Source organism: Micromys minutus (assembly GCF_963924665.1).
Source record: "Micromys minutus genome assembly, chromosome: 4".
NCBI lineage: Eukaryota > Metazoa > Chordata > Mammalia > Rodentia > Muridae > Micromys > Micromys minutus.
The window spans coordinates 26,766,784-26,780,847 of NC_137973.1; the positions used below are offsets into that span (position 1 = coordinate 26,766,784).

Sequence of the window (14,064 nt, forward strand, 5' to 3'; positions counted from 1 at the left end):
ATCAAGATACTGTAGCCACCTTAGGCTACACTGGAAGACCTTGACTCAAAAGAAAAAGTGAAGTGTGGGGAAAATATAAGCCCAGTGCAATTCTAACAAAAAAAATTTTATTTTAAAATATCCAAGAAGGAACTGACATGGTGGTGCATGCCTTTCATGACAACAAAAGCAGCACCAGGCAGATCTTTATAAGTTCGAGGCCAGTTTGATCTATATAGGGAGTTCCAGGATAGCCAGAGCTACATAGAGAAGCTGTGTCTCAACAAAATAATCTGGGTGGTGGTAGGTAGCATATGCCTTTAGTCCCAACACTAGGGAGGCAGAGTCAGGTAGATCTCTGAATTCAAAACTATCCTGTTCTAAATAATGAGCTTCAGGCCAGCCCGGGCCACAGAGCGAGGAGGGGCGAGGAGGAGACCCAGACAGATAGATGGCTAGGTGGCTCACTGGTAAGGGTGCCCTACTGCCAAGCCTGAGGATCTGAGCTCAATCTTAGGACTCACAAGGAGAAAGAAGGTAACTCCTGCAAATTGTCCTCTGATCTCCCTGGGACACTGGTTGGTACAGGTGTGCACATACACTCAAGTAAATACATGTAATTAAAAAGAAAGAAGGGAGTGACTAAATCCACTGGGGGTGGGGGGCAATGGTTCACAGAGCTTCAGGGTCAGCTGACCAGAGGTACAGCAGGAACAACTGGCTTGCACAGAAATGTCTGCCCCTCAGAAACTTAGCCATCCTTGCTTATCAGACACCTGTCTCTTGCTGCCTTTTGTTCAACTACTAGGTTGAGATCGGTAAAACCGTGTTAGTGGTCGTGAGGGTTCTTGGCTCTTCCAAACACCCTTTCCGGAACAAGTACTTCCGAAACATGGGTGTCAGGCTACAGCTGGCATCTGCCATTGTCACCCTGAAGTAAGTTCCCCTTGGTGCCTAGTCCCTCTCCTCTCCTCTCCTGTGGCCTCTCCGCTTCCCTCAGTTGAGTCCAGTTGTTTTCTGTCCTGTCTGTAGTCTTCTCCGCCCGTCTCTGGGACGTATTCATCCAGCCTGGATGCTGCTGTGCACACCTGCAACCCCAGCACTCAGGAGGCTGAGACAAAACATCACAAGCCGGTCTGAGTTACACAGGACTCCCTCCAAAAACTAAAACAATGGGGCTAGACAGATGGCTCAGTGCTTAGAGCACTAGCTGCTCTTCTAAAGGATCTGGGTTTGATTTCCAGCCTTTGCTTGGTGGCTCACAACCATCTATAACTCCAATTCCCAGAAGATCTGATGCCCTCTTCTGGCCTCCTTGACCACCAGACACACAAGTGATACACAGACATGCATACAAACAAAACACCCATACACATAAAATAAAAGCATAAAATTAAAATTAATTTTAATTAATATTAAAATTAAAACGCTCAAGATCCCTATTCCTTGTTTAAGCACTAAAATATGTCATTGCTATTTTTATTTTCTAAAACTCTCCTTGGATGTTATCTTCTGAGAGTGCCCCAGCCTGGAAGACCTTCAACTTTGTCCAACAAACTTTCTTGATAGTCTCCTTGGAAGAAAAAGACATACAAGGATTCCCTGAGCACAGGTGCCAGCAGCTTACTCCTGTCATCCCAGCACTTTGGAGGTGGAGACAGGATTGTGAGTTCAAGGCCATCCTTGGTTACATGAGATTCTGTCTCAAAATATAAAGAGAAAGTGCTCAGGAGTCTGGTCTTCACAGTGCTGCCTCTCTGACCTCATCACACTCAGTCCTTCCAGCCTGAAAGGAAGGTTTTGCTCCCTAGAAACTTCTCGTCATTGCAGGGAATTAGTTTTGACTCTAGAGGTTCATTTTTCTGGAAGATCCATTTAGGAAGAATTAAAATATATTAAGCATCTTAGAAAGATGAATTACTGATCCTTCTCAAAACCATTCTTAGCAGGGCTTAGTGGTACTTTTTTATCATTTTTATCAGATTTTCTCTGTATTTACATTTTAAATGTTATCTTCTTTCCCCTCTCTCCATCTCCTCAGTGGCATTTTTAATTAATCCTTTAATCCCAGCACCAGGGGGCAGAGGAAGGTAGATCTCTGTGAGTTCCAGGTCAGTCTACATAGAAAGTTCCAAGACAGCCAGAGCTACATAGAGGGACACTGTCTAAAGCAAACAAGCAAACAGACAAGCAAACAAGCAAACAGACAAGCAAACAGACAAACAAACAGACAAGAAAACAGACAAACAAGCAAACAGACAAGCACTGCCAGATCCTTTTCAGTAGCACTTGGCCTTTGCAGATTAATGGAAGACCAGGACGAGTACTCTGAAAACTACATGCTCCGCGCTGTCACTGTTGGGCAAACCACACTGGTGGCCATGGCCACAGATAGAACGGGGAGGAAATTCACGTCGGCACCTCGGCACATTGAGGTAAGTGAAGGTCCTCCTGTCACTTTGCAACGTTGTCCTTTCCCATTTATACAGACTGTGTCTGCTGGGCAGTCTCCTTGCATAATTAACTGTTTTCTCCCCCTAAGATTAATAAATACATGGGATATTTAGAAAGCACACACAGAAAGTTTACATGTATATATGTATGTACATATACAAGGCTGATGACCACCTGAGTTCAATCCCTGGAACACACAGTAGGAGAACTGACTCCTGGAAGTTGTCCTCTTCCCTCACACATATGACATGTATACACATATACACTAATACAAATGAATTAATAAGCCAGATGTGGTAGTACCCACCTAAGTCCTAGCAATGGGAAGGTGGATCTCCATGAGTCCAATCTGGACTACATAGCTGTTGAGGTAATCAGTTAAAAGCAGCTAACCTTTTATCCCATTCTTTGTGGGATCCTGAGGGGCCATCTGGCACTACGGGGATTTCTGTCTTGTGTTTCTACACTGCCTCTAAGAACTCAGGAGTGGTTTACTCTACCGTCCCTGCTGCTTCTGTCCCGGGTGGATACGACCGCCCTGGTGTGTTGTTTTCACTCACTTCCCCTTGGTGTGTTGTTGCCAAGCCTTAGACACACACATCCCAACTCTGTGGTGGGCTTTATGCACTCTGCACTCCACCTTTTGAACTCAATTATGTAGTCACATCAAAAAACACACCAAACTACTCTAATCCACTAGGTATAATATAATTTGTCAACCTAGATAAGTCAAGTGATTTTGTACAATTCCATCCCTTATAAAACATTTATATCAACCTCATTTATAAAGAGATGGGCTGAGAGAAACCTACACATCTGCCTCCATCTTTGTTCCTCCCAGAATCCTTCCTCTCTTCTCTTCCTCTTTCATTTTTTCTAGCCTCTCCTCGCCCCCCCCCCCACCTCTCCATTGTCTAATCATGTGTTGCCTTAACAAAAACCTACACATATCGAGTCCCAGGGCAGCCAGGGCTACATAGTGAGACCCTGTCTCAAAAAAATCACTAAAATTAGTTATAGTCACATTCTCTCAATCTTTTATTTTCATTTTCCAAAAAATTCTGTGTATAAGTGTTTTGCTCATATGTGTCTGTGCACCAACGCCCTCTTCTGGTGTGTCTGAAGACAGCTACAGTGTACTTATATACATAAAATAAATAAATCTTAATTAAAAAAAAAAACAACAACAACAAAAAGATGGCTGTCAGCCAACCAAATTTTTACATTTTTAAATGAGTATTTATTTTTATTTCATAAGCCTTAATTGGTGTTTTGCTGCATGTGTGTCTATCTGAGGGTGTTGGATCCTCTGGAGCAGACAGACAGTTGTGAGCCACCATGTGGGTGTTGGGAACAATACCTGGACCCTCCGGAACCCCAGCCAATGCGCTTCTGAACTATTTCTGCAGCCCCCACATCTTTGCATGTTTTAAACTGATGTACACCTGAGAATGAGCCACGTTGTTTTTCCCTACTTTATGAGAAAGAGAGAAGCTTTACGTATATAAAATCTTATCTTTTTTACATTTATCTTGTGTGAAGGAGGGGCAGTCATGCCACAGACAGGATGTAGAGATGAGAGAAACCAAACCCGGGTCTCAGGCTTGGTAGCAAGTGCCTTTACTGTAGACGTAATCTTAACGAGTAGGCAGAGTGAGCTGCTTAAACACTATTGAATGGTTTTGCTGATATAAATAAAACCGAGGTGCGCAGTGTGGCAATACTGCTTGTGTGCAGTGAGCAGTTTCCTTAGGGTAAGGCTGCAGACAGCAGATGCGCAGTGTGGCTGATGCTGCCTCTTGGTTTCCTCCAGGTCTTCCCTCCATTCAGACTGGTTCCTGAGAAAATTACCCTGATTGCAACTAACATGATGCAGGTGATCTCTCCTATGATTTATTTTTGGTTTTAGTTTTGTTTTATTAATTTATGTATTACTTTTTTATGTGCATTAGTGTTTTTGCCTGCATGTGTTTATGTTTGAGGGTGCAGATTCCCTGGAACAGGACTCACAGGCAGGTGTGAGCTGCTGTGTGGTTGCTGGGAACTGAAGCCAGGTCCTCTGAAAGAGCAGCAGTCAGTGCTCTTAACTTCTGAGCCATCTCTCCAGCCCCTTAGTTTTGGTTTTTGAGACAGCTCAGGCTAGCCTCGAACTCCTGACAACCCTCCAGCCTCAGACTTTCAAGTGCTAGGATTGCAAGTGTATGCCTGTGATCTATGAAGATCTATATCAATAATATAGATGAATTTTTTAAAGATTTATTTATTTATTATATATAAGTAAACTGTAACTGTCTCCAGACACACCAGAAGAGGGCATCAGATCTCATTATAGATGGTTGTGAGCCACCATGTGGTTGCTGGGAATTGAACTCAGGACCTCTGGAACAGCAGTCAGTGCTCTTAACTGCTGAGCCATCTCTCCAGCCCCGATGAATTTTTTAATGTTGAGGTTTATTTTGTTTGGGTGTTTTGCCCGAGTGCCTATGTGTACTACATGCAATACTCAAGGATGCCAGAAGAGGGCGTCAGGTCATGGAACTGGATGATTGTGAGCTGCCTGCCATATGGACACTGGAAATCAAACCTGGTCCTCTGGAAGGGCAGCTAATGCTCTTAACCATTGAGCTATCTCTCCAACATACTTTAAGGCATAAAAACTGCCTTTAAAGCAGAAAACATGATTTGCCTTTTCTGTTTTACGGGCATACAGACCTACTGTCCTCTCCTGTATGCCCAGCACAGCTGGGTGTAATGAAGAAAAGTAAACTCTCCGAGCAGTGATATGTGTGGCATAAACACTCTTAGAGTCCTGTGGGTCATTTGCAGCGCACATTTCTTCTATACACGCTTGTGTTGATGCGGTGTGTGCTGGCCTGGGAGTAGAGGAAGTCAAGTTACTTGGAAAAAACAAGTTCTCTGTTCTTCCAGACATTGACTGGTGTTTCTGAATTCCAGATCATGTCTGAAGGTGGCCCTCAGCCTCAGTCCATCATTCACTTCTCCATCAGCAATCAGACGGTCGCTGTTGTTAACAGAAGGGGGCAAGTTACAGGGAAAGTGGTCGGCACGGCCATTGTCCACGGCACCATCCAGACAGTGAATGAAGACACTGGCAAAGTCATTGTGTTTTCCCAGGTATCCTTGCTGTGTCCGGTTTCTGCTCTCAAATCTGGGGGTGATGTGTAGGGCTGTGGGTCCTTCATCTGCTCCACCACAGGGCGTGGCCACTTGGAGAGGCGGGACCAGGAGAGTTTGACTGTGCTTGTCCCAGGCCACTGGGCAGGACATGTGCTGGGCCATAGGGGAGTGGCAGACACTGCTCAGGGTGGGAAAGGGCAGTCTGAGGCCTATGACAGCCGGAGCTGCTTCAAGGTCCAGAGGCCTGCGTCGAGGCTGGGATCATGTGGTTCTCAGGCTCGCAGACATCCAAGTGCCACTGGGAGCCGAGGAAGGGCTGAGAATGGAGGGGGACTGCAGGCTGGATCTAGCCCAGGGCAAGGGAGGTATTAAGGGGGGAGCTCTGGCTGGTCCCTCGGGGAGAGTCCTTGGCTTGACTGCAGGCTTGGGCTTGGTGGCTGTCATAGCTAGGAGTACCAGGAAGCCTTCTACAGGAGATTAGACAGTAGCTCAGTAGGCAAAGGCCTTTTCTATGGCTCCCCAGGGTGGATCCCAATGAAAAGAGACAGTCTGTGGTTCCAAATCATTTATTGCCAGGTGGAAAGAAGATGTGTAAAACCATACCCCCACCCCTTCTCGGGGTGGGCCTGAGATTAAATACCTTTTGCAGGGAGAAATGTGTGGGAAGGAAAGCTCCTTGGCTAAGCCCTCCAGGCCTCTATGTACCTCATTAGCTGGCTCTTCCTATTGTCTTGCTCTGAGATGTTAAAAATGCCTCATTCATATGTGGAGGGGCTTAGGACATTGCTCTTATGAAACTGGTGGCCACAAATCTATGGGGACCTGTGGCTAGTGACAGGGGCCTGGTGCCTGGGAATAGGTGAAGCTCCTACCTACCGCCCCTTCAGGGTCTCCGGGGCCTCAAAGCCTTTAGCTCAGCCAAGGACCAGGCTACCTCTTGTGGTCCACTGTCCCACGGTGATAGTGCAGTTGACAATGAGGGATGCAGCAGACCAGGGGTGTCCTGATGCTCCTCATCTGGCATAGAAAACATGTGGGCGTTAGTGGAGGACCCAGAGTTCTTGGCACTGTTGTGGTTCCTATCCTTATCGAACCTTTTTAAAGAACAAAATCAATCATACATGACAGGGATTTCTTGCTGTTGTTGAATATCAGAAACCATGTAATGAGCTAGTTGTAAGAATCTCTGCCAGCCCACGGAAGCCTCCCCAGCCTAAGCTTGCTCTCCACCTGCTGAGCAGGATGAAGTCCAAATCGAAGTTGTCCAGCTCCAGGCTGTTCGGATTCTTGCAGCTGCGACCCGACTCGTCACAGCCACCAAGGTCAGTTGCACAAAGCAAGTGTCCATGTGGCCCTTCATTTTTCTCTCCTCCCCCCAAATCTGCTTTTATTTTTTAAGATTTATTTATTTTAATTTTATGCATATGGTGTTTTCCTACCTTTTATCTATGCACCACATGCATGCCTGATGCCCATGGAGGCCAGAAGGCATTGGATTCCTAGAACTGGAGTTACAGATGTGAGCCACCATGTGGGTGTCGGGAATGGAACCTGGGTCCTCGGGGAGGAAACCCTGTGCTCTTAATGGCTGAGCCATCTTTTTAGCCCCTGCATGTGTGCTTTTCTTGATACATGGTCTTGTGTAGCCCTTGCAAGCCTGAAACCCAAGATAACCCTCATGCCTCAGCCTCTACAATTCTGGGATTCCAGATATGTGCCAGCATGCCAACTCTGAGGCTGGTGTGAGGTATGTGCCAGCATGCCGACTCTGAGGCTGGTGTGCGAGCCACGCTCTGGGCTCACTATTTGGATAATGCTAGGTAGGTAAGGAATACAGCACAACCCCACACTTTCTTTTCAGATGCCAGTTTATGTCATGGGCGTGACTAGTACCCAGACTCCTTTCTCCTTCAGCAATGCCAGCCCCATGCTCACATTCCACTGGTCCATGAGCAAAAGGGATGTGCTGGACCTGGTACCCAGGCATTCAGAGGTATGAATTTACCTGTTTGTGTATTGCCATGAGAGTTTAGGGCTTATCTTTAGTTTTAATTACAGGGGTATACTTGAGTGCAGGCGTCTTCGGAGGTAAGAAGCATCAGGTTCCCTGAGCTTAGCATCCCAGCAGGAGTGAACTTCGGCTCGAAAAGGCAAGTTCCCTTAACTGCTGCTCTTTCACCCTTCACCTTCCACAAAATTTTAGGGGGATGGGGGTAACAGGGAGTCATTATTTAGTACTGCCTGTTCTGAAACCCACTGCATGGACCAGGTTAGCCTTGAACTTGCAGTGATCCTCCTGCCTCTGCTTTCTGAATGCTGGAATTCCAGGCACAGCATTGTGTTTGGCCTGCCTTAGGGATCCTTTTGTTGCCCAACGTTATCATGAATTGTTTATTATTTAGGCTTAAGTTGACATAATTTCATTAATGCAAAAGCGTATCATTTAGAAAATAATTATAACAAAAGCAGGAAAATGTGGTTTATTTGTAACTCAAGTGAAAGACAAAACAAAAACAACAACAAAACAAACAAACAAACAACAATAAGAACAAAAAACAGTAACACAGTGTCCTGTTTCTGAAATTCATTTTTACCCAGGAACTTAAAACTCAGTCTGGAATGATGTACGTATCAGCTTCTCGTTTATAGATGTGTGAATGTTCACATTGAAGAATGAAAGTTTCCAGAGTCTCTTCTGACTGTTGAAGACATTTCTTGGCCTGATTACTTTCGTTTAGTGTATTGAGAACTTTAGTGACAGTGGTGCACACTTTCAGTTCCGTTTGGAATTCTGGGAACCTTTCGGAGGGTACATGAGTGCTAGAGTCCCAAGAGGAGGAGGGGTCGTTGGTTATTGGTTGTTAGTTGATTGCTGCCGGTCATGGTTTGTTCAGTTTGAAGGGATTCTAACTAGCCCAGGATTTGGGAGGCAGTGGTAGGCAGATCTTTGTGTGTTCAAGGCCAACCTGGTCTACATACCAAGTTTAGGATAGTCAAGGATAGACAATGAGACCCTACCTCAGAAAAGAAAATGGGGGCTGGAGAGATGGCTTAGCAGTGAAAAGCACTGACTGTTCTTCCAGAGGTCCTGAGTTCAATTCCCAGCAACCACATGGTGGCTCACAGCCATCTGTATGCCCTCTTCTGGCATGTAGGTGTATATGCAGGTAGAACAGCCATATATATATATATATATATGGGGGGGAGAAGAAGGAGAAAGAGGAAAGGGGGCAGGGAGAAGAGAAAGAGAAAAGGAAAGAGTAAGGCAGAGAGGCCAGGAGGAGAGGGAATAACAGGCGTGCCACCATACAACTCCAGCTCTCAACTCAGTATGTATTTGGGTCTCTCTGTTATGTAGCCCCGACTGTCCTGGAACCCTCTGTGGTACCAGGCTGGCCTCAGAAGCAGAGACCTGCCTGTGTCTGTCTCTGAGAGATAGGATTAAAGGCCTGTGCCACCACAACTGGTGGCTACCGTGAACCTCCTACCCCTCCCCTTGAGCACCAAGCCTACAGGCCTGCTGAGCACTCCCTGTTGATGTGCTTGGGATGGAACCCGGGCCTCCCTGTATGAGAAGCAAGTATAGAGCCTCCAGCCCTAGTGGGTGCTTTCTACCCCGTCCCTTTACTGTCTAGGTGTTTCTACAACTTCCAGCTGAGAACAACTTTGCCATGGTTGTTCACACAAAAGCAGCTGGCAGAACCACCATCAAGGTCACCGTCCGCAGTAAGGACAGCTCCTTTGGGCAGTTTGCTGGGAATCTGCTGGAGCTGTCTGATGAGATTCAGATCCTGGTAAGTGCCCACCTAAATCTTGTTTCTATGAACGAGGAATCGTGTGGTGCTAGGCACAGCTCTGGCCTGGAGCTCTAACTAAGCTCTCACACACATCATTCACTGTAGAATAAAAACGGCTTACTGCCAAAGCCTGACAGCCTGAGTTTGATTCCTGAAACCCACATGAAAGGGCAGATACGGTGGTACATCTGCAATCCTAGTACCCTGCGAGAGATGGGAGGCTGAGACAGAATCCCCCAGTCCTCCTGGATTGCACAGAGACTCATCCATATGCGAATAGATATCATAACTTTCCCCTGAAATGAGGGAAGAATTATTTTCTCTCATTAGGTATTTGAGAAACTCCAACTTTTCTATGCAGACTGCCAACCTGAGCAGATTCTGATGCCTATGAATTCTCAGCTCAAGCTGCACACCAACAGGTAAGGAAGAGGAAGGAAAGCAGGCTCTGACACGAAGAAACTTCATTACAATGTTGCACGCAGGGGCTGGAGAGGCAGCTCAGCAGGTAGAGTCTGAACTCTGTGCCCAGCAAGCCACTAGAGCACAGACTGCAAAATTGTCCTCTGACCTCCACACACAGCTGTCTGTCTGTCTGTCTTGTCTCTCTCTGTCTGTCTCCCTTCCTCCCTCTCTCTTTCTTTAACCCCCCCTTCTCTGATAAATAAAGTTTAGGGCTGGGCTGGCAGGTGCTTAGGACACAAGCCTGATAACCCACCGATAATCCAAATTTGACCCCAGGACCAAAAAGTAAGATGTGAGCCATCTGGCTTGGAGTAGGAAGCACAGCAGCACACCTGCGCACACACTAATACTAAATTTTAAAAATTCTGGGCTGGAGAGATGGCTCAGTGGTTAAGAGCACCGACTGCTCTTTCAGAGGTCCTGAGTTCAAATCCCAGCACCACATGGTGGCTCACAACCATCTGTAATGGGATCTGATGCCCTCTTCTGCTGTGTCTGACAGCTACAGTGTACTTATATATAATAAATAAATATTAACAAAAAAAAATTCTTAGGGTCAGACGGTGAGCACTTGGGAGGCAGAGGCAGGTGGATCTCTACGAGTTCAAGGCCAGCCTGGACTACAGAGTTAGTTTCAGGAGAATAGGCAAGACTACACAAAGAAACCCTGTCTCAATGGGAAAAAAAATTAATGTTTTTAATTGAATTTGGAAAGAGCTACCATTTACTTTTAAGTGATTTTTCTAATCTGAATCAGAAATGAAATAATTTATGCAACATAAAAATAACTCAAAGGTGTGTGAGTGCATATAAGAGTGTATGTGTGTGTATGTATAAGAATGTATGTGTATGAGTATATGTGTATGTGAGTGTGAATATGACTGTATGTGTGTATGAGTATGTGTGTGAGTGTATATGTTTATGTGAGTGTGAATATAAGAGTGCATGTGTGTATGAGTGTGTGTGTGAGTGTATATGTTTATGTGAGTATGAATATAAGAGTGCATGTGTGTATGAGTGTGTGTGTGAGTGTATATGTTTATGTGAGTGTGAATATAAGAGTACACGTGTGTATGAGTGTGTGTGGGTGTTTATGTGTTAGAGTGTATGTTTGTATGTATGCATGTGTGTATGTGTAGGCACATGTCACAGTGAAGCATGTGGAGGACAGTGTCCACCTTCAGCAATCAATTCTCTCCTTTCCTGATGGGATCCTAGGAATCAAGTCGGGCTTTTGCATCAAACACTTTCACCCAAGTTGCTGTTTCACTAGCGACAGGGACTCCTAGAACCCAAGCTGGCCTCACAGCTCCTTTTGTAACTGAGGGGATGACCATGGACTCCTGATGTTCCTGCTTCTACCTCCTCGGTGCTAGGAGTACAGGCGTATGCCACCATGCCTGACTTCCCATGAGTGTTTGGGACAGGTCTGGACATCTTGCCTCTGCTACCCAGCTGCAGGTGTAGCTAAGCTGTGCCCAGCACACCCCACTATTCTTACTCTTTGTTGTGAGTGTGATGCTGTGGGCATCATTCGTGAATGAGTATTTGTTTGAATATCTGCTTTCAGTTATTGTGTCCAAGTGATTTTCTAATACTCAGTAGGATTTGACTTTTAAAGAGAAAAGCATAGGCCTAAGGTTGGTGGTTTATGCCTGTATTTGCAGCCCAGGAGGAGGTGGAGACATGTGCTGGCTAGTTTTATGTAAAGTTCACACAGCTAGAGTCATCTGAGAGGAGGCAACCTCAATTGGGAAATTGCCTCTATAAAATCAGGCTGCCGGTCTTCCTGTAAGGCATTTTCATAATGATTGACGTGGGAAGGTCCAGTTTACTGTGAGTGCTACCACCCCTGGGCCGATGGTCTTAAGTTCTATAAAAAGCAGGCGGAGGAAGCCATGAAACACAAGCCAATAACGAGTACCCTTCCATGGCCTCTGCATCAGCTCCTATGTCCTGCCCTGCTTCCCTCAGTGACCGACTGTTACTGGAAGAGTAAGCCAAACTTTTCCTCCCCGAGTTGCTTTTTGTGTGTTTTATCACAGCAGTAGAAACCTTAGCTAAGACAAGACAGGAAGATCAGGGATGCAGGGTCATCCTTGGCTACATAAGGAGCTTAGGGTCAGCCTAGAATACACGAGACTCTGGGGGGCAAGGCAGGGGTGGCAGCCAAAGCTGGGCATGATGGCTCGCACCTGTGTATGTCGGCACTAGAGAGGTGGAGAGTGCCAAGTTAGCCTTTAGCTACATAGTGGGCCAGCCTGGGTTACTAATGAGCCAGCCTGGGCTGGTGTTACATGAGACCTTACCTTAAAACACGGTTGTACTGGGGCTGGAGAGATGGCTCAGCGGTTAAGAGCACTGACTGCTCTTACAATAAATAGGTCCTGAGTTCAATTCCCAGCAACCACATGGTGGCTCACAACCATCTGTAATGGGATCTGATGCCCTCTGCTGGTCTATGTACTCACATACATAAAATAAATAAAATTAAAACAAAACAAAAACAAACAGTTGTATAGTCTTAGGGTCTGGTTACTTTTGCTGTGTGATTTTTTTTTTTTTAATTTGTGACTTTTGTGGGGGAGGACTTTTTTTGTAGTGGGGGGAACAGGGTCTCTGTGTATCTTGGAGCTCAACATGTAGACCAGACTGGCCTCAAATTCACAGAGATCCACTTGCCTCTGCCTCCTAAGTGCTGGGCACCATCCTCTGTTGGAGGTTTTCGTTCCCTTAATGATGTGTTTGTCTTTCGTTTTTATATGCATGTGTGTTGTGTGGGCTGAGGTGCTCTCTGTGCGCTGTTTTTTAAGTTTTTAGTGTTCTGGGATGGGGTTTGGGCTCCTTTCACATGCATGGCAATCCTCTTGCCTCCGCCGTCAGTGCAGAAGTACAGGTGAGCCAACACACTCAGCTTGGTCTTGTCAGTCTTCACCTGCTTCTCTCTGATCACACAGGGTTCCCAGGAACCTGCCTGCTCTGTTTATCTCCTAGAGAAGGCGCAGCCTTTGTGAGCTCCCGTGTTCTCAAGTGTTTCCCTAATTCCTCCGTCATTGAAGAAGATGGTGAAGGGCTCCTGAGATCCGGATCCATTGCGGGTACTGCAGTATTGGAAGTCACTTCTATAGAACCTTTTGGAGTCAATCAAACAACCATAACTGGAGTCCAGGCGAGTCAGGGACTAAATCAATAAAATAATGGGGCCTGTGGTATAGCTTAGTACCAGACTCCTTGCCTAGCATGCAGAAGCTTCGGGTCTGATCCCAGCACCTTAAAACTAAGTAGATGGAATGCCCTGGCCTGGGAGGAATGTCCTCTCCTGAGGATTAAGAGCTTCTCTGGACGACAAATGATCGTGTCAGAGCAGATCCTGACGTGGCTTCAAAGCATCATATTAAAAGAGATCTTCACGCCCTGGATGGAAGGGCTTAGCCTCCCAGGTTTGCAGAGATGGGGGGGAGCAGAGTACAGAGTGCTTCTGCTGGACTCTGGATGTAACCCTGGGTATGGTGCTGCGTGACTGTAGCCCTAGCACTCGGCAAGCTGAGGCACATGGGTTGTTGCATATTCAAGGTCAACACGGGCTACGGAGTGAGACTGTATCTCAAAAAATAAACAAATGTCTGACTTCTCTCTAGAATTTTTAGAGTGAAAAGAGGCCTTGGAATGCTTCTTGGTCTCCCGGCTCAGATCAAATGTAGAAAAGGTCCCAGGAGCACGTCAATCTAGCAGTCTTTTGGGTATCGGACATGTGCTGTGTTCCAGCCTATAATCGGTCCTGCTGCGCGCACTGCCTCCTTTGACTACATAAAGCTATGAAGCGATGAACCGGGATCCCCTTGTTTTTCTCTAACTGTAATATAGCTTTCATACTACGGGGAAAACCTACCGTGTTCCTGGTAAGGTAGTAACGGACGCTGAGCACTCTGCAGAGAGCTGACCAACCACACTCCAGCCTCTCTTGAATAATGAAGCAGCCACTGCCTGTGCCAACAAGTTTCCTTTCACTCCAAGCGTGTCGAATCAAAAGCTCTTTCCTACAAAGGAACACTGGGGCTGGGGAGATGGTTCGGTGGGCGACTGCACTTGTGCAACAGATCCCCAGAACCCATAGAAGAGCCAGATGCCGTAGTGCAAAGCATCTGTAACCCCAGTGGGCTTACAAGAAGTGGGAGGCAAAGACTGGAGAAATTCCAGAAACTCTAGGGACTGCTAGCCTGGCTTAGATGGC

At 46.2% G+C, this 14,064-nt stretch overlaps 1 protein-coding gene across 1 annotated transcript in view; it reads left to right on the forward strand.

The window, feature by feature from the left end:
- The window catches only part of NUP210L (nucleoporin 210 like), a gene marked incomplete at both ends in the record, with an annotated part of 91,474 nt that overhangs the window by 58,866 nt on the left and 18,544 nt on the right, over positions 1–14,064 (forward strand). The window contains 9 exons of the mRNA XM_080916464.1: positions 788–915; positions 2,282–2,414; positions 4,247–4,309; positions 5,389–5,568; positions 6,813–6,893; positions 7,433–7,564; positions 9,207–9,365; positions 9,699–9,790; positions 12,828–13,002. Coding sequence (XP_080772590.1) covers positions 788–915; positions 2,282–2,414; positions 4,247–4,309; positions 5,389–5,568; positions 6,813–6,893; positions 7,433–7,564; positions 9,207–9,365; positions 9,699–9,790; positions 12,828–13,002 — 1,143 coding nt within the window. The remainder of the gene's footprint in view (positions 1–787; positions 916–2,281; positions 2,415–4,246; positions 4,310–5,388; positions 5,569–6,812; positions 6,894–7,432; positions 7,565–9,206; positions 9,366–9,698; positions 9,791–12,827; positions 13,003–14,064) is intronic.